General features: G+C 39.7%; 1 protein-coding gene across 5 annotated transcripts in view; it reads left to right on the forward strand.

Moving 5' to 3' along the window:
• The window catches only part of FNBP4 (formin binding protein 4), a 35,911-nt gene extending 23,599 nt beyond the window's left edge, over window positions 1–12,312 (forward strand). For 3 of the 5 annotated variants that reach the window (XR_014836970.1, XR_014836971.1, XM_021083063.2), the window contains 5 exons: window positions 960–1,270; window positions 1,393–1,537; window positions 1,940–2,283; window positions 9,808–9,965; window positions 11,247–12,312. Coding sequence is in view for 1 of the 5 variants with exons in the window: in XM_021083063.2 (XP_020938722.2) it covers window positions 960–1,270; window positions 1,393–1,537; window positions 1,940–2,283; window positions 9,808–9,965; window positions 11,247–11,337 (1,049 nt within the window). In the remaining 4 variants the exon portion in view is untranslated. Of the gene's footprint in view, window positions 1–43; window positions 144–959; window positions 1,271–1,392; window positions 1,538–1,939; window positions 2,284–9,807; window positions 9,966–11,246 lie in introns of all 5 variants that reach the window. The other 2 variants (XR_014836972.1, XR_014836969.1) reach the window with 1 other exon arrangement.
• Window positions 12,313–12,962: the final 650 nt, after the last annotated feature.

Here is a 12,962-nt window from a genome sequence, read left to right on the forward strand (position 1 = left end):
TGATTTCTCATGTTTCTTCTACTCCTAAATTCTATGATTTTAGGGAGAAAATCCCCTTCAACATTCCTGGGATATATATCTAATAGTCCCAGATATTGTGAAACTTCCCTATTGACGATAAAGAGGGATGGGGAAGGCTACAAGTAAGTATATCTTCCTATTTTCTCTAATTTTTAGAGCTTTTCCCAGCAAAGAAAGGACAGTAATTAACTATTAATTTTTTAAGTTCAACAGCGATTTCAAGTCCTCTGTATCTTCAAATACCTCTTTGGTGTGTTGCCATTTATCATTATCGTTTACCTTGAAGATTCATTCTCTTCAATGAGTTTCCCTTTTCTCATCACAGAAATAAAAAATTACCCTCCTTAATTTGTTACTGTGATTTAGCAAGTGAATAATTCACACAAAGGTGTGAAGAAATGATAGAGTTGACAATATCACCTTGCAAATGGATTTTTTAAACTTAGTAACCCAAATTAATTTAAATGGGTAGAATTTGCTGGAGTATTTTGAAGGGGTACTTCTCTGGATCATCCCTAATCACTTATCTAGCTCACTGAAAAATAAACTCATGGAATCAGTATTGAAAATGCACATCGTTCACTCCTTCACTTTTGACAGAAAAGATCCCAAGTGTTGCCTTCTGGTTGTATATCTTTGAAATAAAAAACTTCAGGTTCAAATGACTGAATTTTTTACTGAGTTAATGTGATGTGCTTCATTTACTCATCCATAAAACCTGGACCCCCCCCAAAACAAACTGATACAACACAGCTAAGGCCAGTGCTAACTGTAAATTCTATAAATTTATCTTTCGTGGAAGTCATTTTTGAACTGAGTTTAATATTTCAGTGACGTCAGTGTAGAATACATGTGTGTGGGACAGATTGTGTCTCACCAATTGAACATTTAAGTTTTAGGCTTTTTTTTTTTCCCCTGACTCCTGTTTGTTTTCGTAGGTTCCCTTTGTAAAGAATCCTTTTCTGGTCAAGTTTCTTCTTCGTCACTCATGCCACTTACTCCATTCTGGACCCTCCTTCAGTCAAATGTGCCTGTGCTTCAACCTCCATTACCTTTGGAAATGCCACCACCTCCACCTCCACCTCCAGAATCCCCTCCTCCCCCTCCCCCCCCTCCTCCTCCAGTAGAAGATGGTGAGATTCAGGAAGTAGAGATGGAGGATGAGGGAAGTGAGGAGCCTCCTGCCCCAGGAACAGAGGAGGATACGCCATTGAAACCTTCAGCACAAACCCCAGTTGTCACTAGCCAGGTGAGAAAGGCCATGTGGCATTCTGAAGAGTCTTGGGGACCTGGGGATGACTGACACCATGTTTTATTTTAGAAGGTATTTAACCAGATCTTGAGCCACTAACTAGAATCTCTCCTTTTCAGAGTTCAGCTGATTCTACCATCTCTAGTTCTCCTTCCACTAAAGCAATAAAGAGAAAAGCTACAGAAATGAGTACTGCAGTAGTTCAGAGATCAGCTACCATAGGTAGTTCTCCAGTCCTCTACAGCCAGTCAAGTATGGCTACAGGTAAGCATTGTGTTTACAAGGTAATTTCATCAGTGCATTATCTTTGTTTCCAGAATAAGATAGACATTGAAGAAACACTGAATGTGTTTCACTACAAAGACTGTGTGTGTGTTTCTTTCAGTTACTAAAAACCACTCTTAAGAGCTTGGCATATATCCTTCTATGTTGTTTTCTGTACATTTACCTAACATCAGTGATCTTGATGTTTAAGTATTTTAATGTTAAAATGTTCAGAAATTAATAGTTTGCCACCAGAATATGTGGCTATGTTTTTTGAGGAAAAGGTGTATTAGAGTCATTTTGTGGGTGTTCTAACCCTCAATTTCCTTTTCTTTCTTTTCCTTGTTTTTGGCTTTTTCACAATGTCCTTTTTATAGTTCCTTTTCACGTATTTTCTGTTAGGTCACCAGGCAACAGGGATTGGACACCAGACCACAGGAATTGGACACCAAACAATAGCAGTTAGCCATCCAGCAACAGGAATGGGTCATCAGGCCAGGGGAATGAATCTACAATCAAATTATCTAGGACTGGCATCAGCTCCTGCAATTATGAGCTATGCTGAATGTTCTGTCCCATTGGCAGTAACTGCCCCCACATTGCAGCCAGTTCAGGCCCGGAGTGCTGTGCCTACCACTGCCATTATAGAACCACCACCTCCTCCTCCTCCTCCTCCTCCACCACCACCACCACCAGCCCCCAAAGTGCCACCACCTGAGAAGACCAAAAAAGGAAAGAAAGATAAGGTATGGTAAATCTCTCTTTAAATTTTTATTTAAAATTTGTGTTATTAGGTTAAGAATCCGGCGTTGCTCTGAGCTCAGACGCGGCTCAGATCTGGTGTGGCAGTGGTGTAGGCCTCCGGCTGCAGTTCCAATTCTATCCCTAGCCTGGGAACCTCCATATGACACAAGTGAGACCTTAAAAAGACCAAAAAAAAAAAAGACAAGGTTTGCGTTGTCAAAGTAATATTTAAAGTAGACAATTCAGTAGCATTTAATATATCATAGTGTGGTGCAACCACCACCTCTTTCTGGCTACATACATTTTCCTAACTCCAAAAGATCAGTCACTCCTCATTAACTCCTTCCCCTAGTCCCTGGGAACTACTGGTCAGCTTTCTGTTTTCACCAGTATACCTGCTCTGGAATCGTGTATATGTGAATTTTTGTATCTGCGTTCTTTCACTTAGCACTTAAATCTCCAGGTTCATCCATATTGTAATGTGTACCAGGACCTCCTTCTTTTTTATGGCTGAATAATTTTCCATGTGTGTATATACAATTTGTTTATCCATTCATCCGCTGATGGGCATTTGTATTGTTTTATTTCTTTTGGCTATTATGAACAGTCTATGTGAACATGCATATTGAGTGCTTGTTTTCATTTCTTTGGGGTATGTATATATTTTAAGAGTGGAATTATTGGCTCATATGGTAATTCTGTGTAACTTTTTTAGAAACTGTCAAAGTTTTTCCCCAGTGGCTGAACTATTTTATATTACCACCAGACGTGTACAAGGGTTCTGATATTTCCAAATGCTCACCAACCATTGTTGTTGTACATTTTCTTTTAGAAATTATTATTGGGGTGCCTGGTTGTCAATGCTGTGGCTTGGGCTTGATCCTTGTCCTAGGAGCTTCTGCATGCTACAGATGCAGCCTCCCCCCCAAAATTATTAGTATATCAGGCTTGGCAGGAATGGAGTGGTATCTCATTTAGCCTTCTCTAGTGAGTCAAAATGTTGTACCTTTTCATTTGCTTTTTGTCTCATATGTTTATCTTCTTTGAAGAAATGTCTCCTCAAGTCTTTGTGGTCTGTTTTAGGGAATTGTTTTTGTTTTGTTTTTTGGCTGCACCAGCAGCATATAGAAGTTCCCAGGCCGGCGTCGTAGCGCAGTGGTTAACGAATCCAACTAGGAACCATAAGGTTGCGGGTTCGGTCCCTGGCCTTGCTCAGTGGGTTAACGATCTGGCGTTGCCGTGAGCTGTGGTGTAGGTTACAGATGCGGCTCGGATCCTGCGTTGCTGTGGCTCTGGTGTAGGCCGGTGGCTACAGCTCCGATTCAACCCCTAGCCTGGGAACCTCCATATGCCGCGGGAGCGGCCCAAGAAATAGCAACAACAACAACAACAACAAAAGACAAAAAAAAAAAAAAAAGTTCCCAGGCCGGGATCTAATCTGAGCTGCACTTGTGGCAGCACTGAATCCTTAACCCACTTCACCAGGCCAGGTATCAAATCTGTGCCTCTGCAGTCAGATCCTTAACCTACTGGGCCTCAACAGGAACTCCATTTGTCTTGTTTTTCTTTTTTTTTCTTCTTCTTCTTTACTTTTATTTTTTATTATACTTTTTTTTCATTTTATTATTATTTTTTAATAGTTACTTCCCCAATACAGTTTTTTCCCTACTGTACAGCATGGTGACCCAGTTACACATACATGTACACATTCTATTTTCACACATTATCATGCTCCATCATAAGTGACTAGACATAGTTCCCAATTTGTCTTGTTTTTCAACTGGGTTTTTTTGTTGCTGAATTGTTAAGAGTTCCATCTATATATTCTAGATACAAGTCCATTATAAGATCCATGATCTGTAAATGATTTTCTCCCATCCTGTGAGTTGTTTTTTCTTATAAGAGTTTTATAGTCTTGTTCGCATTTAAGATGTTGGTCCGTTTTCAGGTAATTTTTATATGGTGTCAGGTAGAGATCAAGCTTCATTCTCTTGAGTGTGGATATCATATCCCAGTACCATTTGTTGAAAAGACCATTTCTTTCCCACTGAATGGGAGACCTTATCTAAAATCAATTCACTATAGACATGTGGGTTGATTGCATTGTTCTTTATGTCATCACCACACCATTTTGATTACTATAACTTTGTGTTATGTTTTGAATTTGAGAAGTATGAGTTTCTGACTTAGTGCTTCTTTTTCAGTATTGGCTATTCAGGCTGTCTTGTGATTTCATATAAATTTATAGTTCAGTTTTTTCATTTCTAAATTAAAAGGCCAGTGGAATTTTAATCACATTTAATCTGTAGATTGTTTGAGCCATATTACCTATTTAACAATATTGAATCTTTCAGTCTATTAGCACAAGATTCCTTTCCGTTTATTTAGGTCTTTAATTTCTTTCAGCAATGTTTTGTACTTTTCATTGTGCAGCTCTCACCCCTTTGGATAAATTTATTCTTAGGTATTTTATTCTTCATGCTGTTATAAGTGGTATCATTATGTAATGTTCTTTATCTCTTTTAACTGGTTTATTTGTTTGTTTGTTTTTTTAACTTAAAATATATTTTGGGGGTGTTCCCATCGTGGCTCAGCAGAAACAAATCTGACTAGCATCCATGAGGAAGCAGGTTCTCGACCCCTAGCCTCGCTCAGTGGGTTAAGTAGCCAGCATTTCTGTGAGCTGCAGTATAGGTTGCAGACAGGGCTCAGATCTGGCGTTGCCATGGCTGTGGTGTAGGCCAGCAGCTACAGCTCCGATTTGACCCCTAGCCTGGGAACCTCCATGTGCCACCAGTGCGGCCTAAAAAAAAAACCCAAGAAATAAAATATATTTTTGTCTTCATTTAATCTGTTTATCCCTTCTTTCTCCTGGTTACTATTTTCATGGAATGTGGGGGTTTTTTGTCCCTTCACTTTTTTTGGGTTTTTTTTTGTTTGTTTGTTTGTTTTTTTTACTTTTTAGGGCCATACCTGCAGCATATGGAGGTTCCCAGGCTAGGGGTCCAATCGAAGCTGTACCTGCCAGCCTATGCCAGAGCCACAGCAACGCTGGATCATTAACCTATTGAGCAAGACCAGGGATCAAACCTGCGTCCTCATGGATGCTAGTTGGGTTCATTAACCACTCAACCACAATGGAAACTCCTGTCCCTTCACTTTAAACTTGGATATGTCCTTAGATATAAGATTAATTTCTTATAGACATGATCAGTTGGATTCTGCTTTTTTAATTAATTCTTCTGTTATGGGTCTTTTAATTGTAGAATTTAATCCATTTACATTAATAAATTAATAAGTTACTGTAGTACTTACTGATACGGGAAGGTTTACTATTCCTTTTTTGAAATATGTCTTGGGGGGGGTTTTTTGTATTTTTGGGGGGTTGTCTTTTTTTTTTGTCTTTTTTCGTCTTTTTTTTGCCTTTACTAGGGCTGCTCCTGTGGCATATGGAGGTTCCCAGGCTAGGAGTCTAATCGGAGCTGTAGCCTTCGGCCTATGCCACACCCACAGCAATGCTAGATCCTTGACCCACTGAGTAAGGCCAGGGATCAAACCCATGTACTCATGGATAATAGTTGGGTTCATTACCACTGAGTCATGATTGTTCAAACAAGTAATTTTTTAGCCAGTCATGCATTTATAGTCTCATAAATAATCATTTTGAAATCCAGGATTCTATGTTAATATATCAGTTTTACATATCTAGTATCTGAAAACAGCGACTCAGTTTTTTTGTTGTTACAGGCCTCTTTTTTCTTCTCACACACCTGCAGCTGATGGAAATTCCTGGTCCAAGGATCGAACACTGGCCACAGCAGCAACCCAGACTACTGCAGTGACAGCAATGGATCCTTAACCTGCTGTGCCACAAGGGAATTCCCAGAGGTTTTTTTTTTTTTTTTTTTTTTTTAGGGCCGCACCTGAGGCATGTAGAAGTTCCCAGGCTAGGGGTTCAATTGGAACTATAGCTGCTGGCCTACACCACAGCCATAGCGATGCGAAATCTGAGCTTCATCTGAAATCTGTACCACAGCTCACGGCAACACCGGATCCTTAACCTGCTGAGCGAGGCCAGGGATCAAACCGCATCCTCAGGGATACTAGTCAGGTTTGTTACTGCTGAGCCACAACAGGAACTCCAGGGCCATTTTTAAAGACTGTAAAATTTATACTTAATACCTCTGATGTTCAGGAATATTTGAGGGAGTTCTCGTTGTGGATCAGTGGATTAAGGACCCTATGTTGTTGCTATGAAGATGTGGGTTCCATACCTGGCCTCACTCAGTGTGTAAGGATCCGGCATTGCCATAAACTGCGGTGTAGGTTGTAGATGCAGCTTGAATCGACTGTTCCTGTGGCTTGGACCCCAGCTGCAGCTCCAGTTCAACCCCTGCTGTGGCCATAAAAAGGAAAAGAATATTTGAGACCAGTATTTACATTTAACATATATATTTCCTAATGATTTTATGTGCAGTTTTTTGGAAAACAAAACCAGAAAAAAGAAATCTAGCCATTTAATCTTTATTCCTCCAACTGAAGTATTCCCCTATTAAAAAATGGATTATGTATTCAGGAGTATCGTAACTCTACTTAGATCTGTGTTTTTTATTCCTAATTGCAAAAGTTTGGTTAAACCTCAGTAAGCCCTCTGTGCACAGGTGACCATTATTAATTCATGCTACTTTTTACTCAGTTGGTTCCTGCTAACTCAGAGCAAGTTGTGTTGGGAGCCTTTTGGAAGGGTGTGTATGCAGTGGGTCAGGTATACCACAGGTGAAATGACAGAATGGAATGTGGGAAGGTGTATGGAGCAGAAGATCTAAGCATGGTAGATGGATATTCATTTCCCCAGAAAGTTAAAAACTGTCAACAATGACAGTCAAAATAGGGTTTTGAGCAGGGAGCCAAATACACTTTGGTTTCTGTTTTGGCTGCACCTGCAGCATGTGAAAGTTCAGGGCCAGGGATCAAAGCTGCGCCACAGCAGTAACAACACCATATCCTTAACCCGCTGAACCACCAGGGAACTTCCTCCAAGTAATTTAAAAGACTGAAAATATTAAACTTGAGACTCAAGAAATGTGTTTGTCTCAAGTGCAAGTGGGAAAAACAGCTTGGGCCCCTAGACTCAGTCCTCATAGGAGCACAGCACTCAGTCACATCTGACTCCTGAGTGCCTGCTTGTCATGATTATAGTGTGACTTGACCAGGTCTTCAAAACACAGCGATAGGAGTTACTGTTGTGGCGCAGTGGGAACAAATCTGACTAGTATCCATGAGAATGCAGGTTCGATCCCTAGCTTTAGTAAGTGGGTCAGGGATCTGGCATTGCCATGAGTGAGCTGTGGTGTAGGTTGCAGACACAGCTTGGACCCCACATTGCTGTGGCTGTGGCCTAGGCCAGCAGTTATAGCTCCGATTCCCTAGCCTGGGAACTTCCATATAGTACAGGTGCAGCCCTGAAAAAGCAAAAACAAAACAAAACAAAAACAGAATACAGGGATTACAAATGGGTGGTTGGTTTTTTTTCTTTTGGCTACATCCGTGGCATGTGGAAGTCCTGGGTCAGAGATGGAAGCTGAGCTGCTGTGACATTGCTTGCTCCTTAATCCACTGTGCCACAAGGGAACTCCAAAAAAATGGTTTTTATCAATGTCTAATACAGTGGCTCTCTAATTTCAAAGAACTAATCAGATATATCAGCAACTATATTTTGAATATATATTATTTGTCAGGCATTCTCTCTAGGTGATTCATATTTAATGGTGAATGAAACACAACCTCTGCTTTTGTAGAGCTTTGCTGGTGGGCCTGGAGAGAGTGGAGGGGGAGCTCAGTTACAGATACAGATAAACAAATATGTGTATGTTCATTGTTTAAAAATGCAGTTTTAAAAAAAAGCAGTGAGGGAGTTCCCGTGGTGACGCAGTGGTTAACAAATCCAGCTAGGAGCCATGAGGTTGCAGGTTCAATCCCTGCCCTTGCTCAGTTCGTTAAGGATCCGGCGTTGCCATGAGCTGTGGTGTGAGTCACAGACGTGGCTCAGGTTCCACATTGCTGTGGCTCTGGCGTAGACCAGTGGCTACAGCTCCGATTAGACCCTAGTCTGGGAACCTCCATATGCTGCAGGAGTAGCTCAAGAAATGGCAAAAGACAAAAGGGGAGGCAGTGAGGAGTTCTCGTCAGCGGAAACAGATCTGACTAGGAACCATGAGGTAATGTGTTCGATCTCTGGCCTTGCTCAGTGTGGTAAGGATCCATTGTTGCCATGAGCTGTGGTGTAGGTTGCAGACAAGGCTCAGATCTGGTGTTGCTGTGGCTATGGTGTAGGCTGGCGGCTCTAGCTCCAATTCAACCCCTAACCTGGGAACCTCCGTATGCCACAGGAGCAGCCCTAAAAAGCCAAAAAAAAAAAAAAAAAAAGGCAGTGAAAGAGGACAGAAAGTGGCCTTTGGAAGATAGTACTGTTTCATATAAGGTGGTCAGGGAAGGTGTCTTTGCTAGAGGGCCGTTGATCAGAAGTCTGAAGATAGCGATAGAGCAAGCCATGTTGGATATATAGTAAATATTACAAAATTATGTGTTTATTATAGGCAATTTAGAAAATGAAGGTAAACCAACAAAAGAAAAACAAAATTTAGTCTATCTCCATAGAACTAATTTCATCATTAATGTTTTGATATGCCTCTTTGCTTTTTTCGTATTTAATAGTTGTCTTTGACTTTGTTGCTCTTTTCAGAAGAGCTGGTCATTTCTTTTCGGTGCTGTTTTTCATTTTATATGAACACTGTCCATTCAGAATTGTACACTCTTAATTCTGAGGAGATAAGGGCAACAGTTTTGAATTCCATAGAATGAGGCCAAAGGAAATTTTTCTAACCTGATTTTATAAAATACTACATTTACACTTTTTAATTTTTAATCAGTTTTTAAGTGTATAGTCCTTAGGAATTTTTGGCAAGAACTTGGAATGGTATTTATTTCTGGTGTTTATGTTCCTTTGATTTTTTTTTTAAATTTTTTTTATTAAAGCATAGTTAATTTACAGTGTTTTATCAGTTTCTGCTGTAGAGCATAGTGACCCAGTAATTCATGTATTCACACAGACAGAAAACACACACACACCTTCTTTTCCATCATGTTCTATCTCAGTGATTGGATATAGTTCCCTGTGCTATTTACTATTTCTTTTTATTTTATTTTATTTGCTTTTTAGGGCCACACCAACGGCACATGGAGGTTCTCGGCTAGGGGTCTAATTGGAGCTGTAGCCACCGGCCTACACCACAGCCACAGCAACGCTGGATCCTGAATGCACTGAACAAGGCCAGGGATCGAACCCGCAACCTCATGGTTCCTAGTCGGATTTGTTAACCACTGAGCCACAATGGGAACTCCACTCTTCCTTTGATTTTAAAGTTCGGTTATTCCTTAGAACTAAGGAAATCTCCTGATCTCATTTGCAGGATTCATTGCATTGTTTTATTTATTATATTCCATCTGACCTTTAACCTTTGTTACAGTCAAAGAAGAGTAAAACCAAAATGCCATCTCTGGTAAAGAAGTGGCAGAGTATCCAGCGTGAGTTAGATGAAGAGGAGAACTCCAGCTCCAGTGAGGAAGACCGGGAATCAACCGCACAGAAGCGAATTGAAGAATGGAAACAGCAGCAGTTGGTCAGGTAAAAGAAAAGAGACCACAGATGGAGCAGGTTGTGGTGGTCGTAGCTAGATAAATTTTACAAATTTACAGACATTTAAAATAAATAGAGGTCCCCTTGTGTTGCAGTGGGTTGAGGATCTGGCATTGCTGCAGGTGTGGCACAGGCTACAGTGATGAAATAGAAAACTATTTCAAGATGATGGGAAGTTACAAAGATCCTGTCATTACCTTAGGTTATTTTAGATTTATAAAAGGGTCCAAAGTATCCATTCTGGTAACTGCAAGGTAGAATCTGAGTTCAATTTTTTCTTTTTTTTTTTTTTTTTTTTTTTCTCTTTATGGTCACATGTTCTGCCTATGGAAGTTACCAGGCCAGGAGCCAAATTGGAGCTGTAGCTGCACACCTGTGCCATAGCCATGGCAACACCAGATCTGGGCCACATCTGCAACTTAGGCTGCAGCTTGCAGCAACACAGGATCCTTAACCCACTGAGTAAGGCCAAAGATCAAACCCACATCTTTGAGGACACAATGGGACCTCTTAGAATCTGAGTTTTACTCAGTTTTTAAATGATTGAATAAGCCATAAATGATCAGTCCTATTTATAACTGATCGAAAGAGAATCTGAAAAACATTAGGTCTGGAGTTTCCACCTTGGCACAGTGGGTTATTTATGATAGGTATGTTGAAGGTTAGATATATCTTCCTGTGAGTTAAAATGTATCAGTGACAGAGAATCATAACTCCTAGGGGCCAAGAAAGACTTTTACAAGAATGTTATGTGGAGTTCTCATGTGGCTCAGCAGGTGAAGAACCCTACTAGTATCCATGAGGATGCAGATTTGATCCCTGGCCTCACTCAGTGGGTTAAGGATCCAGAGTTGCCACAGTTACAGATGGGGCTTGGATCAGAGCTGTGGCTCTAACCAATAGCTACAGCTTCACTTTGACCCCTAGCCTAGAAACTTCTATATGCCACAGGCGAGGCCCTAAAAAGAAAGAAAAAAAGAATGTGTTGTATTCCTTCAGTATGGCTTTGTTACTGGGGAGATATAAAAGTAAATAAGCACTAACATGAGTGAAACTAAACAGAAAGAGTGTTTTGTGTTTGGTTGACCCGTTTGAATTAAGATATTTGATGAAGAGTATGTTGCTACCTAGCTGAGAATCTTGAGATATTTTCGTAAGCTTAGATGTGATAGGTCAGCTTTTAGGTTTCAGTTAGTTTTTATTTGCTAGGAAATGAATAGTTCCATTCTTTTTTTTCCTAGTGAAGTAATTTGTATATTGTTTTCACAGTGGCATGGCAGAGAGAAATGCAAATTTTGAAGCCCTTCCTGAAGATTGGCGAGCAAGACTGAAGAGGAGGAAAATGGCTCCAAACACATAGTTTCTTAATTTCTTTTTAAATTTTTATTATTGATTTTTTTTTATATATCTATATTCAGTTCAGAGTCTTAACCAGTTTTACTGTTGTCAGTGAACTAGAAATGTTATGAGGGAGAGCATATGCATTTCCTGGGTAAGAGCATACACATACAAAATTCCCACATTCGTGAAGTGTAATTTCTCTATTTTGCTGAAAGGTGAGGTGACTGAATGCTTTGACCTGGCTGCCTTTATTCTTACACTGGCAAATTCAGCACGTTAGAGCCATTAACCTCATCAGTCTGAACATATGGCTCATGAATATGACACCTCTGTAGAGGACCCACTAAGGAAGAATGATTTTCCTGCCCAGTAGAGGCAATGTATTTCCTAGTGTGGCGCTCTCTCTCATTAACTTCTTCAGAACAAGTGCAATTAAGAAGGCAGCTCTGTATTCTACCTTGCTTAACTGGGATTATAGGAATCTCTTTCTGACCTCTTCCTCTAGTCTGCCATGCCTGAAGTGCTGAGTATAGCAGGTTGTTCACCTGGTACTAACAGATGGCCACACTCTTCAGAGTATTCTTTCCCACAGATTCTAGAACTTATAGCTCAGTCATTTCACATACTAGGTGACATTTAAATTTCAATATAGGCAGCAGCGGCAGCAGGTGTTCATGTCCTTGATTATGAGAATTTCCCCCTTACATATGTGGCAGTAAACGTAATAAGAGCCACTCCATGTATTAATGTGTTTCCATTTTCTTGACTTGGTCCAAAGTTCACCTCCCTTTTATGTGTGAATGTATTCTCCATAAAATTCCAGTATTTAAAAAGCAGTTTACTCTTCTGTACTTTCTATTGTATCACAATCAGGTAAAAGTCACTTTAAACTGAAGAAAAAGCAAATTGTGTTTTAAAGCTGTTTGTATTTCTCCAGTTTCTGACCTTGTAAATTTGTACATATGCACTAATAAAGCTTTTTTTATACTTCTGATTGGTTATCCTTTTGCTCCTGTTTTGATTATTACTCCATGATTATGTTAACCAAGACTTAAGTCAATTTTTTTATAATCAACTACAGTATAAGACATGGGCAGACATGTCCTGTCATGAAAAAAGAATGTCAAGATCTTGTCAAGAATGTCTAGATCTTGTTCAGGAGTTAGGGACAGGATTAGAAAAACAGTCCTCTAGTACCAAAAGGTACTGTATGACTTCAATTTTGGATCTTGTACTCTGTAATATTAACTGATATTTGGCCTACTTAAATCCTGGAAATGATGTAATGTGGCTAATAGTTTGAAAAAAAAATAAAGGTGCTTTATATTTTTTCCTCTGATTTCAAAAGTAATGCTTATGGTTATAGTCATACCAAGTTAACCAAAGACAATAGTTAGAATTTTATTCCAATATATTTATATGCATGCAGTTGTCGGATCAGTGTTGTGTATGCTAGTGTGTTGTTTTTTATTTACCATTATGCAAATATTAGGGTGACCATTTTGTATATAGATTGTTTTTCTTGCAATTTGCAGAGAGCAAATTTCTGAAAATAAAGGCTATCAACTAGCCATTAAAGCTTTTGCTTTGCCTAACAGTTTTCCAAACTTCCAAGAATTGCTGCAGAGTACATACTTGTCTCTA

The sequence above is a fragment of the Sus scrofa genome, chromosome 2 (genome assembly GCF_054392235.1).
Source record: "Sus scrofa isolate SSC_HxYL_T2T_F1_AM1 chromosome 2, Sscrofa_HxYL_maternal_Yorkshire_Landrace_v2.0, whole genome shotgun sequence".
Classification (NCBI taxonomy): Eukaryota; Metazoa; Chordata; class Mammalia; order Artiodactyla; family Suidae; genus Sus; species Sus scrofa.